Source organism: Mesoplodon bidens, assembly GCF_964165515.1.
Source record: "Mesoplodon bidens genome assembly, chromosome: 15".
Taxonomy (NCBI): Eukaryota; Metazoa; Chordata; class Mammalia; order Artiodactyla; family Ziphiidae; genus Mesoplodon; species Mesoplodon bidens.
Window position 1 is genome coordinate 23,595,375 of NC_138171.1, and position 27,804 is coordinate 23,623,178.

At 44.6% G+C, this 27,804-nt stretch overlaps 1 protein-coding gene across 9 annotated transcripts in view; it reads right to left on the bottom strand.

The window, feature by feature from the left end:
- Positions 1 to 27,804, bottom strand: part of PHF20 (PHD finger protein 20) — a 137,023-nt gene continuing 109,219 nt past the window's right edge. For 8 of the 9 annotated variants that reach the window (XM_081255474.1, XM_081255475.1, XM_081255477.1 and 5 more), the window contains 8 exons: positions 27,688 to 27,786; positions 26,861 to 27,025; positions 25,473 to 25,651; positions 17,723 to 17,822; positions 14,601 to 14,796; positions 9,539 to 9,944; positions 7,599 to 7,782; positions 1 to 2,543 (listed from right to left, as the gene is read on the bottom strand). In XM_081255474.1, coding sequence (XP_081111600.1) covers positions 2,401 to 2,543; positions 7,599 to 7,782; positions 9,539 to 9,944; positions 14,601 to 14,796; positions 17,723 to 17,822; positions 25,473 to 25,651; positions 26,861 to 27,025; positions 27,688 to 27,786 — 1,472 coding nt within the window. In that variant the 3' untranslated portion in view covers positions 1 to 2,400. The remainder of the gene's footprint in view (positions 2,544 to 7,598; positions 7,783 to 9,538; positions 9,945 to 14,600; positions 14,797 to 17,722; positions 17,823 to 25,472; positions 25,652 to 26,860; positions 27,026 to 27,687; positions 27,787 to 27,804) is intronic. The other variant, XM_081255482.1, reaches the window with a different exon arrangement.

Sequence of the window (27,804 nt, forward strand, 5' to 3'; positions counted from 1 at the left end):
TAGCAACAAAAACCTGTTTTATTTTTTCCAAATACAGATACAGAAGTTTGCATGTTTTGCAAATATTGCTTCAAAGCAACATTTCTATATACAGCGCCTTCTGTTCTAATAGCGCGTAAACATGGATATGTATCCACAGTGCAATGTTGGCTCATCAAGGGTCCACCTTGCATACACTCATCACTTAAAACAAAATGATTAGTCAAACCAGAACTGTTTTTGTCAAGGCAATTTTTTTTAATAGGTGGATAGTTTTTCTCAAAAGAAAACTTAGGTAGTGTACATATTTCTAAATGGTAACAGTAATATTTGCAAATAACAGTTTCTAGTGCTCCAGCCTGGGGTTAATTCAACTTGACCCAGGAATTGGGGATGGAGCCCCTCAACATGGCTTTAAATTAGGGAAGCACACTGGGGTTATCAGAACTTGGAGTCACCCCCTGCTTCCCTAAGGACAAAGGTCATAATGAGTGAAATGGGATTATTTCCTTTACAAAAAGCATACAGTAAACTCAATAATGGCCACTTGGCAAAATTAGGGTAACTCAGTTTCTTCTTTCATCTTGAAAAAGACATGAGATTGACTCCCTTAAAGTTACAGCTTCCCCAGAAGTTATGCTCAAATGTGTTTTCAGGAAAGAAAAATCAGTAATCTAATAAGTCACCATACCTCACAGTTGTGGCTACAGAAAATAATCCTGTTTCTTCCCCTTTCAGACAAGCTTCACACAGTTCTTATAATGTGGCTGTCTGATAAATTATGCAAAACACAGATGCCATGCATACTCCTTGAGCGTTTCTTCCCACACCAGAAACACCAATATTAGCAATGGGAAACAACCTCTTACAGAGGAATTGTGTCAGCTTTATTACAGATGTCATAGCCACATGTATTCCCTCCGATGGATGAGCTACAGCAGGTCAACTTGTCCTAAATTCATTTTATATCAAATGGTGAGTTAAATTACTAGACAAAGGATACCCTGAAACAGATCTTGGTACAGAGGGCTTTGTGACCGCAATGACCTGAACCTTAAAGCCTAACCATCCCAAAGGTCACTGGAGATACTGTCATTGCTATTGAGATATTGGCTACTTCACGTTTACATAGTAAATATTTGCAGCATATAACATTACAGATTCATAAACCCATAATTAACTTGTGAGTGTTAATGGATAGATGTGCTTTGATTTTTGCCTTTAGTGACAGGAAAACTAAATGGTAAAACGGGTCACTCCTCAAAGCATGGAACATTTTCTTTAACTTTGCCTAGTAAGGAAAAACAAAACAATTACACGTGGAACCGTAACCTGGAAGAGTAACAAATATTGTCTCAGAAGGTACAAACTGTACCTGGACCTTAAGCAGCATAATCACCTTGATCTCACAAAATAATATGAACAGGAAATTTAAAGTGTTAAAGTATATTAAAACAATTCTGAAAATGCCAACTACTGAACATATACCCTTCGGGGAAGGAGAAAAGCGGCAGCAGATGTAGAATCTGGTTTGTTTACAACAATACAAAGTAAGGTAATTCCCCAAACCACATTCTTTGTAACAAATCTTTACAGTGAGAGTTCAAATTTGGGGGAACCATTTTTTGGACATTAAATAGAACTGGTAAGCTGTCAAGAAGTGGGTAGAAAATGCTGTCCTTTGGGTTCCAGACCCTGCCTGCTTCGGTTTGGAATTCCTCCTAGATTCTTATTACAGTGAGATTCTAGTTCTTCCACAGGCTGTATGGGTTCTGCCACAAAAGACACAACCCAGCCAATTCTGGGGTGAAAGCGTACAAAACTTGTCCCCGGTACCATGAAGTCATGCACGAGAGGTGGTGAGAAAGCGAAGAGTTCTAAGGAGGCGGGGCGGCCAAGGCCTCTGCTCCCTCCCAACCTCCACAGAAGGGTGAGGTCACGACATTCCCACGAAGCTGGAAAAATGAAAATGATGCCTGCTGCCTAAATCCATGCCAGGCAGAAAACCAGAAGGCTTGGCATGTGCCCCAACCTGACAGAAAAGTCAATTAAATAAGCTGCAAGTTGAATTTACAACTGTTTCCGACTAAACTTTTTTGGCTCTCATTCCATTTATCATCAGTGGCACGATTTCAAGTGAAGTTTGTGCAAAAAGACTCACTCTCCATTCAACAATGTGCACAGAAGAAGGGAATCCCAAGAGTCTATTTGCTACCTTCTTGGTAGGCTTCGAGATCAGAGTGCCCTCCCTTCCAGCAGCCAAAACGGCCTTTGTCCAAGTCCATCACACCCCTGCCCAGATCCCTGAAGTCAGTCGGTGTCACGTGCATTCAGCATGCTAGGTTTATTTATTTAAATATGTGAAGCTCCTCCTGCAGGTGCCCCAGGATTGTGCCCCCAATTAGTGTGGGGTGCCCAGTTTCATGTTGAGCAGCAGAGTGCGATCTGTTGCACCTTGCCCAGGTCCGTCAGCAGCTGCTTGATGCAATGCTTGAGCTGCGGAAGCCTGGCCAGAGGCTCCGGGGGCTCCAGCTCCCCAGTGTAGTCCAGCCAGCTCTCCAACACTGTAGGCAGAAGAGAGAAGACCCGGTGAGTTCTCAATACTTGATCTGCAAGAATGTCAGCAAAAATTTCAGCACTTTATCTCACTCATGGGGGGCGGGGAGGGAGGGCCATTTCAGGCAACACTGACTCATCACCCTCTCTGCAAAGTATTACTCCCAGGACAAAGCTCAAATGCTGTAGAGCAGTGCAGTCCAACAGAACTTTCTGCAATGACAGAAATGGGCTATGTCTGTGTTGTCTAATATAGCCACTAGCCATATGTAGCTACTGAGTACTTAAAACGTGGCTAGTGCAACTGAGGAACTGAATTTAAATTTTATTCCATTTTAATTAATTTAAATAGCCACACATAGCTAGTGACTACTGCATTCGTGCAGCTCTACAGTCTAGCCAGCTTGGAAGGACCCACCTTTCTCAGTGTTACCGCCCCACCTTTATAAGGCTTTCCCATGTTGAAAATCAGAGAGCCTGGTGTTTTAGCCTTCTGTTAAGAAAAATGAGAATCTAAAGGGACTTGAAAAGGTCTACTTTTGTCTCCATAAATTCTGATCTGCTTCATATTGATTCCTATCATCAGTAGCACGAACACTCCGATTTTATTTTCTAAGTACTTAATGTAAAATGTCCAAGTACTAACAAACTTGACTACAATTGGTTCAATATCTAAAAAGCTGTCTTGCTTCTGAGAGCAGAAATTTCTCTATAGAAAGATATTTGTTCTTCCCCAGCCACTCCCTTAAGCTCTGGCATTTGGGGAGGGGCCATTCCGGAGCCCTGCACCTCTGACAAGAGCCAGCCCCTCCAGGTAGGCCCTGTGCTTACCCTGGTCTGCCCGTAGCCTTTCTAGTCCGTGTACCAAGCTCTACTGAGCACCATCTGGACCCTGGAGCCAGAGTGCAGAAAGAGGGAGACCACGCAGTGCCTGTTCCTCAAGCAGCCCGCAGCCTCATACACAATCCTCTGCCTTCCTCAGACCAGCCCTCCATCTTCCTTCCCACCTTTCTAAATCCTTTGTTCCCTGCAAGTTACTTCTCAGGGAAGCCTTCCCCAACTCTACAATCTGAATCTGGTCCCTGTGTCACAGGTGCTACGCTATCACTTGCTCTCCTTTGGAGCACTTATCCTGGTTTGTAATTAAACATAATGGGATGATTTAATTAATATCTGTCTCTAACATAAGGTCAAGCTCCATAAGAGCAGAGGCAGAGTCTGCCTTACTCACCATTATATCCCTAACACTCAACTATGCCTGGTACATAGTAGGTTCTCAACAGACGCAGTGAGAGAATGCAGGAACAGCCCAGCGATATGCCCCACTGAATGCTCGGGCTCCTCAGAGTTCACCTTCCTCCATCAGGTTTCTTGTTGGCACTCGGGGGTTCCAAGGAGGAGGAACCTTCCCTCCTCCTGATCCCAACAAGTACAAGGACTTGAAAATAAGAAATATAAAACTGACTTCTCAGACGGAACTTGAAAACCAAGAGTAAAGGATCAAAGTTAAATGACAGTGACCAGTGACCTCCTGAGCAAGAAAAACTCCATAGTGACCAGTTTCAATACAACAGTAAGTCTTATTAAAAAAAAAAGAAAGAAAAAGAAGTCCATAGACTAGAGAGAGACAGGAACTGCTCAGCTAAAGAGCACAAGAGTAAATGGAGGGGGGACTTCCCTGGTGGTCCAGTGGTTAAGACTCCACGCTCCCAATGCAGGGGACCCAGGTTTGATCCCTGATCAGGGAACTAGATCCCACATGCCGCAACTAAAGATCCCACACGTGGCAACGAAGATCCCAAAGACCTGGCATGCATGCATAAATAAATCTTTTTTTTAAAAAAAGAGTAGGGGCTTCCCTGGTGGCGCAGTGGTTGAGAGTCCGCCTGCCGATGCAGGGGACACGGGTTCGTGCCCCGGTCCGGGAGGGTCCCACATGCTGCGGAGCGGCTGGGCCTGTGAGCCATGGCCGCTGAGCCTGCGCGTCCAGAGCCTGTGCTCCGCAATGGGAGAGGCCACAACAGTGAGAGGCCCGCGTACCGCAAAAAAAAAAAAATTAAAAATTAAAAAAAAAAATTAAAAAAGAGTAAATGGAGAAAAGACTCCAAGTTAATGCTGTAAGAGCCCATCTGGGTGAGTCTAAGGCAGTCAAGGCTGGCTGGGTTGATTCCAAGAGAAAATGTCAGTCAGTCTGTCCTGGGCAAGATGATCCTACAATTGCTGAGAGGTCCCTCTTACAGCTACTGGAACTACCTCAGATCTGGTTCGGGCTCACCCAAGACGTCCCCCAACACCATGGTGACCCAGCAGGCACGCACAGGGAGAAAGAGCATCAGTCAGTGTGCAGACTAGAAGAGTGTAGGCCACTCATAGTGTCTGAACTTGGTTAAGAGGAGTGTTTGGAGCCCCTAAGGTGGAAGTCTTCTCTCTAGCAGGAACGAAGAAGACCAGACCCAGAACTGTGGGAGCCAAAAGCACCTCCTCTGGACCCCAGCATCCAGCAAGCCAGCCTTCTCTCCACACCAGGTGCTGGACCATCACCCCAAGTTTCTCTTTTAAGGAAGCTCAACAGCTTCTCAACAGTATCATGATTCCAAGAATGGCAACAGGTTATAAAGGTAAAGTTTCATTTCAAATACACTCCCCCAGACCATCTAGATAGAGGTCAATGCTCACTAAGGTAACATTTAAAAAGAAAAATCTTTCTAATGCTAAAAGATTCAGTATTTTCATGGTCATTAAATATCTTTTAGTTTTATAAGACTGTTCACACAACTACGTAAGTTATTAAATAATGGTTAATACTGAAACAATGACTTTTTTTTTTTTTTGCCGTGTGTGGGCCTCTCACTGTTGTGGTCTCTCCTGTTGTGGAGCACAGGCTCCGAACGCTCAGGCTCAGCGGCCACGGCTCACGGGCCCAGCCGCTCCGCGGCATGTGGGATCTTCCCGGACCGGGGCACGAACCTGTGTCCCCTGCATCAGCAGGCGGACTCTCAACCACTGTGCCACCAGGGAAGCCCAACAATGACATTTTAAAAAGTCAATACAATAGCTTATCAGACTTTTAAAAAAGGAATACTGTATCCAAATTCCTATAAAAGTTCAGTTTATCTTGATGGTATTTAGATGAAATGAAGATAGTAGAAGTAAAATGGGATTCTGATGAATCTTAATTAAATACAATGCAAACTCTGTTTACCTGAATAAAATCTTTAAACTTTACAATTGATTTTCATGCTTCCAGTACCTCTCGGGGCCTGGAATATCAGAACAAGAACAGAGTATGTGGCCCCAGATGAGCAGGACACAGCAGTCCTCTAGAAGGCCAGAGAAGGGAGCCCAGGCTTATCATCCTGGCCACACTGACCACTCAGTGAACTCAGGGCTGGAGCAGCCCAAGCTTGGGACTTCCCTGGTGGTCCAGTTAAAGAATCTGCCTTCCAATGCAGGGGATGTGGGTTTGATCCCTGGTTGGGGAACTAAGATCCCACATGCCTCGGGGCAACTAAGCCCGCACGCCTCAACTGGAGAGCCCACATGCCACAAACTACAGAGCCCACGCGCTCTGGAGCCCATGTGCCACAGCTAGAGAGAGAGAAGCCCACATGCCGCAACAAAAGATCCCGCATGCCGCCATGAAGATCCCGCGTGCCACAACTAAGACCCAACGCAGCCAAAAATAAAATAGAAGGAAGGGAGGGAGGGAGGGAGGGAGGGAGGAAGGAAGGAAGAAAGAAAGAAAGAAGGCTCTGACTTCTCCCCTAGGGGCAGGTTCCTTTGGCAACAACAGAACCTTCGCCCTGTTTCCATGGTGCTAAGCCTCTTCTCAGGGACCCAGAGCCAATTCTACCGCCACTGTCTGAAACTACAATTTTCAGTCTGGCATTCGATCCTCTTTCAGTTTTCTAATAGCACGGTTTTTCACAGACCTGGCATCAGCTACAGTTCTAAGGAGCCCAAGGAAACCTTTCAGGAGTGAAAGAGAGACAGAAACACTCCACCTTCCAGAAATGCCCTCACAATGGACCCTGGACTGGCCTCCCATTCCTGGTTCCGCAGGTTTGCCTCCGGGGCAGGAAAGAAAGCATGAGGGCATGTTAGGCTCTCGTCCTCGCACTGTCCTCCAGCAGGGCCAACCCCTTCCCAGTCGAGCCAGTCCTCTTATCATCCACCCTCAGTCACCCGCCCTGTAGCAGAAAACATTACTCTCTTCAGGGCTCCGCTTCAGTCGAAGCCTTCCTGTTATCACTTCCCCTCACAGCAGCTCTCCTTCCCTGGCCCGGCTTCAGCCATACCTTGTGACCCTCGCTTACATAACACATGGCATTTTTCTTCTGAGTTATTTCATCCCCAATTACAGTAATAACAGCCTGGCTGTACTCAGAATCCTCAAATAGAACATTTATTTCTTAATCAGTCTCCTTTCTAAGGATGAAAACAAGTAATTAGGAAATAAGAGAATAAGACAACAAACAATCAAGAAGGAAGTTTGTCTTCAAAAAGCAAACTGACAACATCCTGGGGATCAAGAGTTCAGTCCTCCAAGCCCATTTGTTACCACTAACATCTGGGACAAACACCCAGGGGCTACATAAATGACTTAGTCAAGTTCTTAAATCTCTACTGATAAAGAGGAGAAGGCTTCATATTAAATTTTAAGAAAGGCTGAAATAAAAGGTGTTTTCAGATCAATCCTCAGGCATCCTAAAAGCTCAAATAGGCCAAAGTTTCAATTCCCCCCAGACCTGGCTTAGCAAAGATCTGCTCAGATCACACATTCCCGCAGGCAGAGTCCAGCTGCTCTTCTGCACACTCTCCTTGGCAGAAGGGACTGGGAAAGTGAGGCAGGACCCCTGACATCGCACAAACCTGAGAAGTACCCGATCAATACTAAAAGTAAGGCTCTGCCATCTTGAGGGGAGAATGAAGGTGGTGAGACTAACGGAGAGGAGGCAAGAACACAGCTGTGCCTGGAGAGCAGATCAGGGGTTCAGAAAGCAGCTCATCCCGGCGGATCCACAGTGCCTGCCAAGTGCAGGGAGCCAAGGAGGGAGCCCTACCGTCCAGCTCCTTCTCAATGGAGTCCATCCTATGCGTGACTTCGTCCTGAAGAGACTCCACATGCGTCAGCAGGTTAAACTGCCACTGGTGCTGGGAGCTCAGCAGCCCCTCTCCGCCTCTGTCCAGCAGCTTCCGAGCGGGGGCTTCCTCAGGTAGGACCTTTCTGGAGACATATTCCTTCACCTGGGGATGCAACAACATTGAAGTTACTGCATGGAGACAGCTCCCAGCCCCTTTTCCGACCCGCCAGTGTCCACAACCATTTGAAAACCCAGTTGCAGTTTGAATATCCCAACTCTCTACCTCCCTGCCCCGTTCCTCCCCTCTTGGGCACTGGGCAGAAGCATGCCTGCTGTACCAATAACAACCACCTTAGAGCAGCACAGACCTCTGGCTCAGAGGATCCCACAGCTGCTTCCCAAAGAATGGCCCAATGCCCTAGGCCTGAAGTAGGCCTCACAGAAGGGCTCCCAGAAACCTGAGATCAGAATATGGCAGGGCGAGTGTAGACAAGGGTTAGTATGTGGATGTCAGACAAACTAGCTTTAAGTCCTAGCTCCATGTCTTGCTGAACGCATGTATCTGGATGAGTTACTTCACCTCTCTGGGCCTCTGTTCCCTCATGGGAAAGAAGGAAGTAGTAAATCCTACTTTAAAGGTTCATGAGGATGAAATAGGATAATGTTTATAAAACACAGTGCCGGCCTACGGTCAGCCTGCTATCAATGAAAGAGATTTTTAACCCCAGCTGCCTTGTTTAGGCCCAGTATTTCCTGATTTTTTCATGATGTGCCAGACACCTCTAGTCAATTTGCCTAGTCTGCATGACCATAAACCTTTTCTGGGGTTTGTGACCGCAACCTTTCATTCACTCATTTGAAATGAAACAGGTTCTACTTAACATTTATTTAGGGGTGACTATGTGCAAAGCCATGTTCTGAGAGCTTTTCACAGATATGCTGCACAGTAACTGAGAGGGCACTGCCACTGGCTCCACTCGACAGCGGGTAAGGAGACACGTCTGAAGAGGTGAAGTGACCTGCTCAGAATCACACAGCAAGTGGCTGAGCCCAGACTTGAAACTGGGTCTGTCTCCAAAGACCATGTCCTCACCAGCCTCATCCAGCACTGTTTAGACCCTGGCAAGGATACAGGCTGAACGAGGTATAATGCCCACCCTTGAGGGGCTTCTAACCTAGGATGCTCCCCCTCGGCAAGATGCAGCAGTGGACTTATGCTGGTGATACCATCCCACAAAATGAAGTCTGTGAAAGTATGACAAGGGTGGAGAAGCTCTCAAATCACACAAATCCTCACTGACAACTGAGGACAGCGCAGAATGAGACCAGTGAACACTGGCAAGAGAACACAGGGGGCTCCAGAAGAGAATGACTTGAATAACAAGAAACTGAGAGTTATCTCTTGGGAAAACTGATGAAACCAGCAAATATTTTGACAAAATGGACTGTTCCTATGTCAGGGCTGCAAAGTGAAAAGTAAAGCCAGCATAGAATTGTACTGAAAACCTTATGCCTAACAAAACACCCGACTCATTCTTTGCTCGTGCGAAGGATTAGCACCCACGGGCAACTATATGTTGCACTGAAGAAAAAAACTCACTTTCCTAACTTACTTCCATTTATCAAGTTCCAGTCAACCCTTTTCCCCTGCTACCTCCCACCTCTCCACACCCTGCCCCCGACTCTGCCATTTTGTGGACATTTCCTAGAACCAATGATCTTTGGGGTTTAAGTGGGCTCTCTTGACTTTGTACTCATTTTAACAGATCAAAAAACATCTATGATAAGCAAATTTATATACAGTTTTACAGTAAATACAACTCTATAATGAACATCTTCCACAGAACATTTAGCCCTAGGAGGAGAAGGTACAAGCACTCAAACACTGAATTAAGAACCAGTACAAGCGAGCCCCATACCTTTGGGGAGCTGGGTTTGGGGTCACTGTCCCCTCTGCTCCTGTCTTGTTCTAGAGGCCAGCCCAGGCGCGGAGAGAGGGAATCGTCACCATTCTCGTGGAGGGGGTTGACTGCATCGTCAAGGGCAGAGCGCCGGGTCTCCACCACCAGCTTCTGTTCCACAGCAGGGTAGTAGGTGCGGGGCTTCTGGTAGCAGTGCTCGCTGGTGATATATGACTCCTCCACAGACCGGGGCAACGGCAGGGGCAGAGGCTTCTCCACCGCCCCGTTCAAAGTTCTATAGCTTGGGGCTTCCTCCCTGATCCTGGCTTCAGTGACATGGATGTGTTTGGAATGAGATCTCCCCTCCGCCAGATGCTGTTTCCAAGGCTGACACCACAGCTGCAGATCAGGATGTTCCCGGCTTCTGTTGGGAGGGCAAACAGAGAGGGCTTTGGAGTACCTGGGACCACTGCAGGGGCTTTCCAATAGGGGGGAAGACCTCCCACCTGGGCCAACTGGTACAAGCCACTATTTGCCACACAAGAGGGAATGTAAATCAGCAGCCTCTGAGGAGACCACTTCCAGGCAAGCTCTTGCTGTATCACTCACAGTGAGTGGGACTGGACTTGGGAGTCAGAAGACCTGACTGCATTTCAGCTCAGCCGCTGATTAGCAGTGCAGCTGGGCCGAGTCACTCAGCCAGCCTCATTCCCATTTCCTCCTCTGCAAATCTGGCTAACCATCTACCTGTCTGCCAGCAACCACTGAGTTTGCTATAGATGAAGTGAATTAATTTGAATGGAAGTACAGTACTTTGTTGGCAGTAAAGTGCTCTTCAAATGTGACTTGCTAAAAATAACCTTAACTTATTAATAAACAGCCATGATAATCCTGGCATGCAATGGCACTCAATTACACAAATCCAGTGGTGACCCGGGAGGGAGGTGGTAACCAGAAGTCATCTAGGCATAGGCCATTAATAACAAAATCTTCTGTTCGCACCATTCCAAAGAGGAAAATCTGTTATTAAAGAACAAGGATTCTGCTCCCTTTTTGGGCCACAGACACTTCTGAGAATCTGAAAGCTCTTGCTACATGTATACGTGTACATAAAACTCTGTGTATGACTTCAGAGTTTCCCACAATCATTCACCGTCTGAGGTTTGACCCAACAGAAAGGCTTTAATTTACTGGATCATAATCAATTGTAAAAAAGGAAAAACAGAACAGAAAATACCAGAATGCACCATTCTAAGTAAGAGTAGGTGTTTTGTGAAATTTTAGTTTCAGTTTTGTACGTGAGTGATATAAAATGTTATTTCTTACTGTGGGATATATATTTAAGTTTAAAAGCCACGACTCTAGATAAACTTCACCTTTTTAACTCTTGCTTACCACCCAGAACTTCCATTATAACCTTGGATCATTAAATGAAATGAAGAAAGAAAGGAAAGGAGAAAAGGACGGAGGAAGAAAAACTGGGCTTCCCGGGTAAGGCCCACCAGCTACCGGCAGTTCCTAGCTGGCAGGGGTGTTTGCAAGCAAGTGGGAGGATGGACAGGTACTACTCACATTTGGTTCACAGATGTGCAGAAATGTGTGGGAGCCTTTCCAACTGTCACAATGACTACTGATTGTCACATATGTGACCTCAGCATTCAGTTCACTGAATTCAGAGATGCTAAATAATCTGTAATGCTCGGTACAATTCCACACATACAGAGAATTATCTCATGGTATAATTGTAAACATTACCTTCACCAGTCCCAACTGAGAAACACTGAAACCCGATCAGCAGGAACTCAGCAGCAACTCCCACGTATAGATACCCCCCCACACACTTTCCTGAAGCCTTCCTGCAGAAATGGAGTAGGCCATAAATAGGACAGCATGGAATGATCTTACAGAACCTAAAATTCTGCTCGCAAGGGGCTACAACTATCCTTTCTCGGCTCTCCCACGCTAGCAATCCTCAATACCACTCCGATCCACTGGAGAAGGAGAGGAAACCACCAGCATCGAGGCAGCCTGGGTCCCTGGCCACTTCCAACAGGGTACCACAGCCTGTACCAGGAACCTAGGACCCCAGACACGCCTCTGAAATCATAATTGCATCAGAGGAAATGGGAGTCCCTGTTCACTTTCAGGTCTACTGTAGCCTGAAATCTGTTAACTTGGAGCATAGAGGCCACAGTATGGACCTGTTCTTGCACGAAAATCACAAAAGTCTTTGCTTCCTCCCTCCTACAATTTTCACCCTCCCAGCTAAGATCTGAAGCCCCAGCTACTACACAAGGATGACCCTGGCCTTTCTTTGTAAGCCCTGTCAATCATGAAGAAGGTATGCATAGCCATGCATGTTACTTTTGAAATGACAACATTTGAAGTTATTCCCAGTTTTACTGTTTGCCTTTGAAAATGAATCCACCAGGTCACTTAGGAACAAAATTTCTGAGAATGAAGATCCAGAGCCTGTGATAGCAGAGACTATCCAGGTGTACAGAGACATACTGGGACCACCTCCCTGTCTCCCAGGCTCTTTTCTCCATATATAATGACTAACAAAATCTCCCTATACTCCCTCCTGAACTTCTTGGAGAAGTCAGATTTAATTCCAGTACAAAGTCAGTGCTATAAAGATGAAGGATCTAGGGGCTTCCCTGTGGAGTAGTGGTTGAGAATCCGCCTGCCAATGAAGGGGACACGGATTCGATCCTTGGTCCGGGAAGATCCCACATGCCGCGGAGCAACTAAGCCCGTGTGCCACAACTACTGAGCCTGTGCTCTAGAGCCCATGAGCCACAACTACTGAGCCCACGTGCCGCAACTTCTGAAGCCCGTGCGCCTAGAGCCCGTGCTCCACAATGAGAAGCCACCACAATGAGAAGCCTGCGCACTGCAACGAAGGGTAGCCCCCGCTCGCCGCAACTAGAGAAAGCCCGCACGCAGCAGCGAAGACCCAACACAGCCAAAAATAAATAAATAAAATAAATAAATTTATATTAAAAAATTAAAGATGAAGGATCTAAATGGGGATTCAGAATGAACAAGGTTCTGGAATATGGGACAGGGCTGGAACACTGGTATTTCAGTGAGAAGAAAGAGAACACCATCTGACTGAATCCTCAAATGAAAAGAAACAGCAACATTTACAGTCAGGAGCATCATCTGAGGTTTGCCCTCACCTTCCACCTGTCTCAGTCAATTTCTGGCATCTCGTTAAGAAGAAATTCACTTGGCTTATATGGAGGAAAATTTTCTGATTTTATAAAATGTAAGGGAATACCCAGTCTAAGACATCCAAAACAGGGTCACTTGATTCAGTTCACCTCAACAGATACCGTCACAGTAACGGCTAATTCCCCCAGTAACCATCCTTTCCTTCTCTTACACCCACCTCCACCCTCACTCCTGAGTTTGCTCAGGGCACACGGCCACCTGGCTACTAGCCTCCTGCAGTTAGGTGTGTCTATGAAACCACTTGCTCCCCTCCTGGGGGTCAGAGCAGAGTGGAGGTACAGATGCATCTGCTTAGACCACACAGATGAGACTAACCTTAATGGAATGCCAGAGCAATAAGACAGAAGGAACCCAAGTCCCCACGCCCATAGCTGGAATCTTGGAGAAAGGCCACCTACGTGGCCTGGACCCCTGCCTACCTCTGGACCATGGCTTATGTGAGAAAGAAAATTCCATTTTGTTTAGCCTTTATTTTTTTGGTTTTGTTATAGCAGCTTGGTTTTTACCCAAATCAACTTATATATACCCTTGCTGAATGTGCCCTGCTCAACCTCTCCTTGCCATGTCAATTTTACTTTGTTTCAATTTTACTTTGTTTACCAATCAAGAATGTTTAGGATGGTAGTTCCCTGGTGGTCTAGTGGTTAGAATTCCAGGCTTTCATTGCCAGTCTGCGGTTCAGGTTCAATCCCTAGTCGGGGAACTGAGATCCCACAAGCCGTGAGGTGTGGCCAAAAAAAAAACACCACACACGATGTTTAGGATGAATGGATAAACAAAGTGTGGCATTACATATAATGGAATATTATTTAGCCTTAAAAAGGAAGGAAATTCTGATACAACTTACAACATAGGCAAACCTTAAGGACATTATGCCAAGTGAAATGAGCCAGTCATAAAAAGAAAAATACTGTAGAATCCCATTTATATGAAGTACCCAGAGCAGTCTAATTCAGAGAGACAGAAAGTAGAAGGGTGGCTGTCAGCGGCTGGGGGAGGGGAAATGGAGAGAAGTTGCTTAATGGGTACAGAGTTTGTTTTGCCCCACACAAGGAGTTCTGGAGATTGGTTGCAACAGAGTGAATGTACTTAACACTATTGAACTGTACACTTAAAAATGGTTAAGATAGCAAACTTTACATTATGTATATCTTACCACAGTTTAAAAACCAAAACCCAAAAATTCAGAACATGGTCGTCCAGCGGTTAAGAATCTGCCTTCCAAAGCAGCGGACGTGGGTTCAATCCCTGGTCTGGGAACTAAGATCCCACATGCCGCGGGGCAACTGAACCCATGCTCTGCAACTAGAGAAGCCCACAACAAAGACCCAGCACAGCAAGAATAGAAAAAAACAACTTAGAACGGTACAAAAAAAAGAAAAAACAAACTATAAATACACCATTTCTTTTTCTTTTTCTTTCTAAGGCATTTTATTTTATTTTATTTTTTGGCCGCACCATGTGGCATGTGGGATCTTAGTTCCCTGACCAAGGATCGAACCTGCACCCCCTGCACTGGAAGTGTGGTGTCTTAACCACTGGACCGCCAGGGAAGTCCCCACACACCGTATCTTGATTACAGTAGTGTTTGTATATACATTTGCCAAAACTCAATGAACATTTAAAATGGGTGAACTTAATTATATGTAAATTATACCTCAATAGAGTAGTCAATTTTTTTAAAAAAGAATGTTAATAATGTAACTGAGAATTTTAAACAGAAGTCTCAAACTTATCCATCTTATCACTGATTTTGTGGCCTTCCAATTTCTCATATTTAACCTGCCCTCTGCCCACGCCAAATCAGACTCATCCCCAAAGCTGCAGGTGCCACACTTACTGCAAGATGCTCATCTTGAGCTGCAGGCCATGCAGAACCTCGATCACTCTCTGCACATCGCCGAGAAGCTGGTGGGTGGCCACAATCTTCTTGGCATTCTGGTGGGAATAGTTCTCTTCTAAAAATGCCAGGCCATGCATATGTCCCCTGCTCAACCACTCCTTGTCATACCAGTACTTGAAACCAGGTCTCTGACCTAAAGCAGTGACAATGAGAGAGTTAATCCTTGGTCTGAAGAAAACCCAGACCATTTCATCATCGCACAATTATCACACAAACTATTGGAAGGATGGACTGGTGTGTTCATTTTGTTCATTCATTCATCCAGTATACATTTACTTGGCACCTACTATATGCTGGGCTCTCTACTAGGTGTTGGGGATAAGGTAGCGAGAAAAGTATATAAATTTCCTGATCTCTGCAACTGGCCAGAGGTAGAGTGGGAACTTGGACATCTTGTTAAAGTTAAATCACATCATTCCCTCTCCCACTTAAAACCTTCGATGACTTCCTATCGTGCACAGAAGAAAACCCAAGGCCCTGACTGATCTAATGAGGCCAGCAGGCCCGGGCTCCTTCCTGCCCTCCTTGCCCCACCCTTTCCGGAACACATTCAGGCTCTTTCTGGTCTTAGGGTCTCTGCTCTAGCACCCCTACCCTTGTCTGGAGCACTATTCCCCAAGGCCTTTGCAGGACTGGCTCCTTACCACCTCCTCAGAGAGGGCGTTGGTTACCTCCCAAAGTACGAGAGCCTCTTCCGTGCCTCCTAGTCATTCCCAATCTGAGGGCTTTTGTCCCCTCAAAGCATTCATCCCTACCTAACATGTTCTTGTTTAGATGACTTATTTTGACATCTGTTGCTGGTCCAAACCCCACTCAAAGCCAGAAGAATAGGAATTGTTTTGTTCATGGTTATGTCCTCAGTGTCTGGCAAAAGGCATCGTGAATGGATTTATCAAATGGAAAGAAGCCCCAAGTGCCACCTACCGCCTAACTAAATGAATGGTCAGCCCCCCACTCCCTTCTCTGGACCTCCATTTCCCATCTGTAACAATGACAGATGAACCAAACAGCTTCAGCGGTCCTGTTCATTACAGGGATCCTAAGGAAGGACTGAAAACACAACCACACGTGACTTGGCACAGTGTTTCCTGCTGTAAAAGCCCAGGAAACAGCTTCCAATCAGACTGCTGTTCACCTCTCAATGGCTATAAAGACCCTAAAATAACCCGGGCAAACCCTATCAAGGTCCTTGCGCTCTTTCTGGCTTTTCTAAGACACATGGTGGGGATGCACCTCCATTCTGTTAACAACACCTTTAAGTAACCTTTAAAGAATAGATGTTAGATTAAACTTCTGGCCCAAGACTGCAGAATCAAACATAGTCAATAAATGTGACAGTCACTGAGTGCTCAATTCAAGGAATCTATTCCCAGTCTTGGCAATTTTTATAAAAGTTCAGAAAGTGCATAGGGATTGATAAAGATGGTGTACATGATTTCTAAAAAGAGAAAAGTGGACGGAAAGAGTGAGAGACAATAAAGTAGACAAAACAGGTTTTTAAATGGTGCCCTAAAGGAGTCCTGGGGATTATGTGTGGAATCTCAGAGGCAGCTGCCACAGAGGTAGCCTGAGCAGCAGGATTCAAAGCAGCACTACCTGTTTTACAAGACAAAGGTCAGAGACACCAGTTGTCCTCTCCTATCTAGCACTAACTGTCTGAGTGATCTTAGGCCAATCATGTCCCTTCTGGGCCTGTTGCTTGCCTGTTAAATGTCAAGGCTAAACTAAGTGGTCTCTGAGATCCTGCCCATCAATTATATTCTATGACTTATGGACTAATCTTCTGACCATATTCTTTCCTTGGGATAAAGGGAAAAACAGAGGCAGATTGCTCTCTGTCTATAGACTAATCTAGCACAAGAAGACACAGTGTCACAACAGAGGTTATCAGGCCCCAGGGGGACCTACTTGCTGGAAAATGAACTGTGGTAGCCCAGTCCCTCCCTATACCACCAGCAAAATCAAGAGACTTGGTCCCACAGGTCAGTTCTAATTCCAATCTTCTTCATGAGATTAGGAAAGTCATTCATTTCCCTGGGCATCAATTTCTTCCTCATAAGCAAAAATAGGAATAGGAGCTCCTATCAGGCCCACCTCATAGGACAAAAAGGAATAACAGAAGCAGAGGCTCTCCAGCGTTGTCTAGCTGTAAGGGGATCATGGGACTGGACCCAAGGGGAGCAACCTTACGGGTGATGAATGGAGACGATGTCACATCCCACTGACAGCAAGACAAGAACCACAGATTTATAATCCACCCCTGAGATTTCTGGAAAGGGGAACCCAAGAGCCATAGGCCAGCCCTGCGGTGAAGGAACAATGAAACGAACTGATCCTAAGAAATTAATTCACTACTCTGGGTGGCAGACAGGCTCTTTGCAAACACACCTTTCCCCTCCCCTCAAGGGCATATCTCCCTTCCAGGTGGCAACGATGCAATGGAAGGCAGATGCCACCAGAGGGAGCAGAGGCCGGTTTCCAACCCTTCAACAGCCCTGAAAAGCCAAGGACACAGCCCACATCCTCATGAACTCGCAAGAAAAGGAAAAGGTGCTCGCTCTGGCAGCACATATTCTAAAACTAGAACAACAGAGAAAAGATTAGCATGGCCCCAACGCCAGGATGACATGCAAATCGGTACAGCGTTCCATAGTTTATACAGAGTTTCAGTCGTACAAGATGAAACAGTTCTAGAGATCTGCTATACAACATTGTGCTTATAGTTTATAAAGAATACTGTACTGTACACTTAAAAATTTATTAAGAGGGTAGAGCTCATGTTATATGATTTTTACCCCCACCCCCCCACACACACAACAAAATTCTAGCTCAAGGCCAGGCCTTCCACTAGGTGAACCTCTTCATACATGCTCTCTTACTGCCAAGTTCAGGACAGCTGGCCACCAGGTGAGCTAGCAACAAAGGCGAGGAGGAGGCAGAGTCTAGCCGATGCTGAAGAAATGAGTCTCAAGACCACAGACACTCAGGCTGCTTCACCGCCAGCTGTGCTAAGGAAAAGGCTACATATTGTTAATACCCCTGACTCTAGAAATCTCTACCTGGAGGGTCTTGGCAAACATAACAGGTGTATTTCTCAGGCACATTTTCTTCCAGTAATCCCATGCAGACCCCATGCTGCCAGCACTGGCACTCTTCACACTGTTAGAATTAAAGAAGCAATAAAAATTAAACTCAGAAGGAATCCTCCATCCAAAAATAAGACCCACCTGTGGGGGGAAAGGGGCAGTGGGAGGCGGAAGCAGGAGGGAGGCAGAGGAGGAGGAGGGAGTGGGAGCTGAGCTGCAACCACTCTTCCAGAGCAGCCACTAGCCACCTGTGCTTTTAACATTTAAGTTAACAAACTAAGTTTAAAATTCAGTTCCTTAGTCCCACTAGCCACATCTTTAGTGCTCAACAGCCATATGAGGCTATTGGCTACCGTACTGGACAGCACAGATGAAGAACATTTAAATTAAACAGTACTGATCTCAGAAAAATGACTATTTTCCCTCCCATTTCTAGAGGCTTTCACTTTTCTTACCACTTTATAAAGAGAAAGGAAAAACTGTTTAAGTCCTTAGAGGGAGGTTAACTTAGAAAGACAAAAACCTGAGTTTGAATTCTGTCTCAGACATTCATTAGCTGTGTGACCTTGCACAGGTCACTTCTCCACCCTGGGCTTCAGTTTCCCCATCTGCAAAATAGGATACTATTCCTACCAACCGTGTGGGGCTGTTTGTGAGGAATCAATGGGTCACATGTCAAAATTCATATAGTAGAGCCCAGCACACAACTTTTATGTATTAAGAGCTTATTACGGTTACGAATGGGTAGGCTAACTCACTTTGATGCCTCCTGGACTCAACATATGCTAGCGCTTTGCATTTGTTCTTTCTAAACCTTACCAACGGTCACACAGCTGAGAAGACACAACAGTGGATCAGAACACAAGCCTGGCTGACTGCAAGGCTAGTTCTTTTAACCCCTAGGCTCCACTGCCTTCCCTGGGGAAGGGGGAAAGAGAGAAGGGGCAAGAGGCAGAGAGGGAAAGAAAAGAGCAGAGGATGAGGGCAGCACTGGGAGACAGACATGTGGCTGGCCTGAGGATAGCAAGCCTGAGGGCTAAGGATCCAGAGGAGGGAATGGAGGGAAAAGGATGCCAAAGGAGATACTAGGACACTTCAAGCAATTCCAAACCAGGGCCCTAAACCTTTAACTACCCAACCAAATGGATAGCTCTGGAAAGTGGACAGCGAGCTTCCAATATGGTCTGGAGGGTGAGCCACCAGCCTGGCCACAAGGGAAAAAGCTCACAGTCCTCAGCCACTTGGAGTCAGATAGGCCCCAGGATCAAAGGGTTTTTATGGGCTGATCATATCAGAATCAACAGGGGCAGAGCTGGAAGAGAGACTTCAGATAAGATGCGATCCAGATTCTTCCATTTCCAATGAGGAAACTAAAGGCTCAGAGGGAAAGAAAAGGGTATGAGACAACCAAGGCAGTTAGTAGCAGAAAACAGACTAATAATTAAGAATGGAAGTCTCTCTCACCAGTGACTTCGTGTCTTAAGAACTAGGATACACCAAAATTGAATCAAAAACACCTAAGTTGAAAATTTCAAAATAACGTTTTTCATGTGGGTCTGGCTAATATACATTATTCATTTTTAAAAAGTTTAAATTGGAACTTCCCTGGCGGTCCAGTGGTTAAGACTCTGCACTTCCACTGCAGGGGCCGTGGGTTCAATCCCTGGTTGGGGAACTAAGATCCCACATGCCGTGTGGTGCGGTGAAAAAATTTTTTTAATAAATATTAAAAATAAAAGTTTAAATTTTTTCTTGGGGGGGGAGGGCAGCTGTGCCACGCGGCTTGAGGGATCTTAGTTCCCCGACCGGGGATTGAACCCAGGGCCCTGCCCTCCAGCAGTGAGAGCGCTGAGTCCTAACCACTGGATCACTAGGGAATTCCCCAAAAGTTTAAATTTAGAAGTGAACAAGAACAATAACAGAAAAGATAAAATATCTAAGAATAAATCTGAGACTAAGAATAAAAACATGCAAGGTCTGTGTAAAGAAAATTTTTAAATATTTGAAGGACATGGAGACTTAAGTCAATGAATGGAAAGTTGTACTTTATTCCTGGATAGCAAGAGTCATTATCATAAGGATGACAGTTCTCCTTGGATTAATATATAAAAATAATGTAATGCCAACAAAATAATAAGTTAGTAGCTCTGGAACTATACAGAAGCTGATTCTAATAGCCAGGAAATTTATTAAAAAGAACAAAAGGGGGTACGAGCCCTACCAGATATTTTTAAAATATTATAAAGGTATAATAATTAAAATAGAATTGTACAAGTAAATATGTAGACAGAGAGACCATTGGAAGAGAGAATCCAGAATGAGATCCAAACTACATATGGAAATAGAGTAAATAAAGGTGGTGTTTCAATAATAAGGCATGGTGTTGGGACAACTGTGTAGTGAGAGCCTTCACCTTACCAGGATAAATTCCAGGCGGATCAAATACTTACACGGTTTCTAAAAGATAAATGAAACCTCAAAAGTACCAGAAGAAACCATGAAAAATTCTTTTATTGACTTTTCTATAAACTGTTATGAACTTCCAATGAGGAAGCAACTGCTATTCAAATCTCAAAAGCCATTAAAGAAAAGTTTGATATATTTGACCTCACAAAAACAAAAAAATCTATCAGACAAGCCAAAAGACGGATGCCAAAGTGGGTACAAATATTTGTAACTGTTCTCACAGCTGATACAAAAGCATATCTACAAAAAGCTTACACAGGGACTTCCCTGGTGGTCCAGTGGTTAAGACTCCATGCTCCCAACGCAGGGGGACCGGGTTCGATCCCTGGTCCGGGAACTAGATCCCACATGCCGCAACTAAAAGATCCAGCATGTCACAACTAAAGATCCCACGCACTGCAACTAAAGATTCCACACGCCGCAACTAAAGATCCTGCACACCACAACTAAAGATCCTACACGCGAAAATCCTGCATGCAGCAACAAAGATCCTGTGTGCTGCAAGAAAGACCCAGTGCAGCCAAATAAATAAATTATTATTTTTTTTAAAAAAAGCTTATGCAAATGGGTATGAAAACAACCAACCATCCAACAGAAAACTGAATAAAGGACATGAACAGGCAGGGCAAAGGAAAAAAACACATCTTAAATAAAAAGATGTTCAAAGCAACCATTATAAGAATAAAGTAATATAAGGGAACTTGAATTAATATAAATTAATGTGAAATGAAACCAGCCTAATAATATACATACACATTAGTATTTCTAGATTCTGGGATTACATGTAAATATCAATTAATTCTTCATACCTTTACGTATTGCCTGAAGTTTTTATAATAAACATTTACGACTTTCATCACACAAGTGTTATTCTCATGAAAAACTGTTTACAGTTTTTCATTTATATATGCATGTATATGTGTGTATTCTAAAATAACAACAGTGATTTATCCCTGGGTAAAAATAATCTGGGTAATCCTTGTTTTCTTCTTTGTAGTTCTTGGAAAATGCAGAAAATCACAATCATAAAAATTTTTTAAGTATATTAAAATAAATTACGAAATGGCTACACTAGTAGACTGTTTTTTCACTTATCTGAAGAGCAAAGATAAAGAAGTCTGATAGTGCTCTGTACTGACAAGGGCGCTGCTAAGACTGTTCTTTGGTAACACCAGGGAAAGTGTATAGAATATTGCTATGACACCAGTATTTGTCAAAATAATAAACGCACACCTACTTTGGTCCTGGAATTTTACTTTCAAAACTTGGTCCTACAGATACACTTACACAAAATTATTCACTACATCACTGCTAAGATTAGAAACAATCCAAATGTCCATCAACAAGGGAAGAGTTAAATAAATGATGATCCATCCATTATGCAACCATTAAAAAGAATGGGGAAGCTTTTTTACATCTGAAAATGGAATGGTCTTCAACATATATTATTAAATGAAAAAAAGATACTGAAAACACTATGTATTAAAATAACATTGTGTTAAAAAAAGATGGTTGTACAGCAATGTAAATGTATTCAATGCCAGTTCACTTAATGCCACATATATTTAAAAATGGTTAAGATGGTAAATTTTATGTTATGTATATTTTATCACAAAAAGAAAGAAAAAAAATGGAGAGAATATATTTGATATCACTTGTTTAGCCACTGAATGTTTCTGGAGTGATATGCAAGAAGATGACAAGGGCTGCCTCCAGGGAAAGCAAATAAAGTTTTTAAAATGGGCTTCTTATTAAAGCTGCTACACAATTTTCACTGGGGTCCAGCACCTAATGTTACATATTTGTTGCTCTAGGGCAAAGGTCAGCAAACTACAGCCCACAGGCCAAATTCAGCTTGAGTCCTATTTTGGTAAATAAAGTATAATATGAACATAAACATGGTCATTCATTTTTTTGTATTGCCTCTGACTGCTTGGGGCAGAGTTGAATAGTTGTGACAGAGATCACATGGCCCAAAGCCTAAAATATTTATTTTCTGGCCCTTTAAGAAAAAGTTTGGGCTTCCCTGGTGGCGCAGTGGTTGAGAATCCGCCTGCCGATGCAGGGGACACGGGTTCGTGCCCCAGTCCGGGAAGATCCCACATGCCGCGGAGCGGCTGGGCCCGTGAGTCCTGGCCGCTAAGCCTGCGCGTCCGGAGCCTGTGCTCCGCAATGGGAGAGGCCACAGCAGTAAGAGGCCCACATTCCGCAAAAACAAAAAAAAACAAAAAAACAAAAAAACAAAAAAAAACAAAAAAAAGTTTGCCAAAACCTGACTTAGAGCAATTAAAATAAATTTAAATATTAAATGGGTTTCCTGTTGCTCATTTTTTTATGTGGTACCCAGATTTCTCAAACATTCATGATTACTAAGTAGGATTTTAACCTTCCAGTGATTTAAATTAGCACTGGTAAATAAAATCAAATAATAATATACATGAACAATACTGCTACCAAATAACGAAAATGATCAAAGAAAACTATTTCTCTAACGTAATCTTTTAGAGAACAAATTCTGAATGCTTTCTAGGGTTGTGCAATTATCAATGTAAGTTTAAAATTTATTTTAAGAAAAACTTATTTGAACTTTCCTAAATGATGAATGTATTTAAAACTAGACGAATACGTTTTAAAACTTTAAACTGTATTGTTCCAGTTAGCTTCCTCTAAATTTATGCCTTTTGCTAAAGTTACTGAGTGGAAAAAGGTACCCTGCTCACAATGACAGGTATAGTCAGAAACTGTCCCTCTATAACGCAAAGCCAGCTGGACAACAAGTGGACAGCAAAGAAGAGTCTTCTACAACAAAACCCAAGGTGTTCTGAAGTGAGCTCGTCACCACCACAATGCCAGACAGGAAGGAAGCCACAGTGCTGAGATGAGCTGCAGGGAAGGTCATGTGGAGCCTGGAAAGCAGGCGATGGAATTCAGTTCCTGACTCTGCCATGTAACAATGGTGTGGTCTCAATTTTTTCAAACTTAGTTTCCTCACAGCACAAAATGGCACTTCAAGCTCTACCCCCCCAAACACCCCATGATCTTTGCCACTTACAGAATAGTCAATGGAGAAAGTACCATGATGGATCAGAACTGCATCTCTTATACTGATTAGCTGGAAGAGCCTTGCCAAGAGAGGCCTTCGTTACTCACCCACTAATGATTCCTAAGGACAAATGAGGACCAAATCAGGCTTCCAAGGCCCAGAACTGAGCACACGCCCAGAGAGACACGATGAAAACTAACGATCTTCAGCATACTTTTATTTATTTATTTTTATTTTTGGCTGCATTGGGTCTTTGTTGCTGTGCGTGGGCTTTCTCTAGTTGTAGCGAGCGGGGCTACTCTTCATTGCAGTGCACAGCCTTCTCATTGTGGTGGCTTCTCTTGTTGTGGAGCATGGGCTCTAGGCACACGGGCTTCAGTAGTTGTGGCACACGGGCTCAGTAGTTTTGGCTCGCAGGCTCTAGAGCGCAGGCTCAGTAGTTGTGGTTCATGGGTTTAATTGCTCCACGGCATGTGGGATCTTCTGGAGCAGGGCTCGAACCTGTGTCCCCTGCATTGGCAGGCAGATTCTCAACCACTGCGCCACCAGGGAAGCCCCAACATACTTTTAAAGCCAAACTTAAAAAAAAAATTCTACTGGAGGGGAAAAAAACCCCAAACAGGGCTTCCCTGGTGGCGCAGTGGTTGAGAGTCCGCCTGCCGATGCAGGGGACACAGGTTCGTGCCCCGGTCCGGGAAGATCCCACATGCCGCGGAGCGGCTGGGCCCGTGAGCCATTGCCACTGAACCTGCGCGTCCGGAGCCTGTGCTCCGCAACGGGAGAGGCCACAGCAGTGAGAGGCCTGCGTATGGCAAAAGACAAAAAAACAAAAAAACAAAAAAACAAAACAAAACAAAACAAAAAAACCCCAAACAAAAGGTTTTCATGTTACATACGTTTCTGAATTATATTCCACTGAGCTTCAGAGATTCTACAAATTGGTGTGTTTTATAAAATGGGACTATTTTAGAAGACAAAACAAAACAAAAAATGCACACTCCAAGCTTAAATGTTAAGACAACAGAGCCCACCAGTACACATAATTCTGTACTGCTAGGCTAACTTATTATTATGCTGTCCTCAAAACAAAGCTTTTCTTCCCATCTCTGATTAACCAAAGTGACTACACAGCATGCTGTTTAGGAAAAGTCCCCATACAATGGCCATGTTCATTAGGCTTGTCTCACAAAAAAAGGAAAACAACTGAGCCACTGAAATGCTCCAAGTTGGCAACCACCGCTCACAATCCCACCTGCATATTAGAGCTCATGGGAAGAGGCCAGCCATTCACATTTTTGAACTTCAAAGTGAAAATTATTCATTTTGAACTTCCAAAACTACTGCTTTTATCTGTTACACATTTGGGGGTTCTGTGAAAAGCGTCCATTAGGGAAAGGGGTTCTGATGCTGAAAAAGTGATTTGAAAACCACTGACCTGATGCATACCAAAGGTCATAAGTATCATGAGCTATTTGAGACCATTCATGCACCTTGACTTCCCAGAGGTTGCCATGAAGGCTATTAAAAAAAAAAAAAGAAACTCCCAGAAGAATTCTAACCAACATAAACATGACTTACTTAAAAAACTCAGGTTCCCTGGAGTGAGCCAGGCAGCACCACGTCCACCAGAACCGTGATTAAGAGCAAGAGAAGGGCCAGAGGCAAGCAGGTGCTGGCCAGTGATGGTCTCCCCAGGCAGGCAGGGGGGCCCCCCAACAGGCACGTCCCAGAAATGGAGACGACACACACAAATGCCAAGAAAATGAAGACTAAGAAACAGACAAGTTATAAAACTGGCCTCCATCTCTTTAGGCCATAAAGAAAATTTACCTGAGAGAGAAGATATGGATCCACAGGAAGATCAAACTGCCCCTCCAGAGATTTGGGTCCCTACTGTTCAACTCCTCACTGTGTGACCACAGGCAAGGCCCTTCCCATTTGTGGGTCCAGCTGGCCCAAGCAGAGCATAAGAGGTTTAGATCCAGTGATCCCTCAAGTCCTCTCTTATTCTATTCATAGGTTATTTATACCAGCCTGAGATGCAGAGGAAGCTGAGCCAGTGAGCAAAGCTCAATCTGCTGCTGACAGCACTGCCTGCCTGGGGCTTCTGACATGACATTATTTTTGCTGGCCTCAGACTGTATTCCCTCAAAATTCCCTCCAAGGACCGGTTTGTGCTCCTCTATACCTGTGTCTCCTGGAAGCTCCACCTACCTGAATCATGAAGTCATTTTCCTCCTGAACCTCACAGATGCAGCGGACCACTTCAAAATCATAACGGTCCTCCCCATCAAGTTCCTCATCTGGGTTAGTGGTCACGTCAACGTCTTGGCCATACTCCTCATCACTCCAAAGAAAGCTCTCGGAGGAGGAGTCACTCAGATTATCTTCTTCTGAGAGGAAAGGGAAAACAACAGTCACTTTAAAAAATTAGAGTTAGAAAATTTTTTAAAAACCCTAGATTGTCGGGCTTCCCTGGTGGCGCAGTGGTTGAGAGTCCGCCTGCCGATGCAGGGGACATGGGTTCGTGCCCCGGTCTGGGAGGATCCCACATGCCGCGGAGCGGCTGGGCCCGTGAGCCGTGGCCGCTGGGCTTGCGCGTCCGCAGCCTGTGCTCCGCAACGGGAGAGGCCACAACAGTGAGAGGCCCGTGTACAGCAAAAAAAAAAAAAAAAAAAAAAAAAAAAAAACCCTAGATTGTCAAGAGTAGAAATGACCTTACAGAACTTCTCCTCTGTGAACTTTTTACAGAGCTGGGAAACACGAACTCCAATCTGTTCCTCAGGCCTGTCATCTACTAACAGCCCGAATGATACGTGCTGCCCAGCAGTGAACTGGACTCCATTTCCTCATTTTCCTGACAGTGAAGCCCAAGGTAAATGGCTGCTCAAGGTCACAGAGCTCACTTGCGGAGAAACTGCAACTCCACATGAGCCACACAGATCATCATCCCTAACGACTCAAACGTGTTCCTTGACCTCACCCCACCCAGCCGTGACCTGGCTTACAGCCCAGTCTGTATCCACAGCCACCTTTAAAACTCTGTGAACAGTGGGGAATGAGGGAGGGGCAGGTTCCAGGGATAATCAGAACCAGAATCACTAGATCTTGGTACCTGATTAGTGGTTATTACAGCTAACCTCTACCGATCACTTATTCTATACCAGACACTGTTCTAAGTACTTTCCATATACTTATTAACTACTTTTAAACTCACAATCACCCTATAAGTTGCTAAAGAAGGGAAAACTTCACAAGGTTGACTCAGATTTCCCCAAGCAACCAGGTTAGATGCACAGGCCACCAACAAGAAATGGAGGAACAGGAGGGGCAGGTGTGCAAGGAGTTGGGAGATAATGGATTTGGTTATAGACACACTGGCTTAGAGGTACCTAAGAGACATTCTACTAAGACCAAAGTTGGAGAGAAGGGAAGTTCTGGGAAGGTATAGCTAATGGCCTATTTATTTGATGGACTTCTTGTTTAAAAGACCTAACAGACTACTTGCAGAAGTCCTGAGAGTAGATTACAATATCAACATAAATCCAGCCTTCTCAGACTGCCATGCTGTACAAATGATCAAGCCAGGAGAGCCTCCTTACCGGACATTTTCACTTTCCCTTTGTGGTTTCCAGATTCTGAGCCATGGAGCTGTGGGCTCATATGGACCCCGGGCTTGTGTGAGGACCCACACCTGGTGACAGCAAATGCCTTGGGTGGAGAAGGTTCCTGGGAGGCATCACTGATCTCCTCACTGCAGGGGCATTCTGGAAGAACAAGATCAGGAAGAAATTAGCACCCTCAGACATAACTAGGGCATTCCAGAATCAACCCCATCCACCCAACAGCTCTGCTGTTCAAAGAGCTCAAATGCTCAGAAGCAATTCAGCTAGAACAGATTTAGGGATTAATACTTCTAGCCACCTCCAAAAACCTCAAAACAAAAAGCTTCTTCCTCACCATCACCCTTCTCCCCTTTTTCTGATAAGACTGCTTTTCTAAGCCAGAAGATACTTTGAGAATAAAATGTGGCATCCCTTTAGCTCCCAAGACTGGAACACTGATTTTCTTAAAAATCAGCATTTTTGTTGGGGCTAGACACACACTTTTCAAGAAATGAATCCTTTCTTGAAAGGGTTCAGAGATGTGTGTTTCAGAGTTGTGTGTGCAGACAAGTACAGTCATTCACCTGCATATCCTCTCCTACAATGGAGCTTCCATTATGACAGAGCACACCGGCCAACACAGCAAGAGGGAGGGCTTTCTAAATGCCAGTGTGGCCTTGCAGCACCTGGGGTGAGCTGAGCCCGCAAGCTCCATTAAAGGCCTGCTGGCCCTTCCTCTCCTCAGAGGCCAAGACTGGGGAGAAGCAACCCCTCCCTACCTACAGTAAGGAAATCCAAGTGAAACGCCCCAAGGGAAAATTTACCAGGTTTGGTTTTCTTTTTCTTTTTCTTTTTCTTCTTTGGCTTCACCCTCACAAACTCTTTGAATTTCTTCTCTTTATTCTTCTCCTTGTCTTTTGCAGCTAGAATTAAAAACAAGT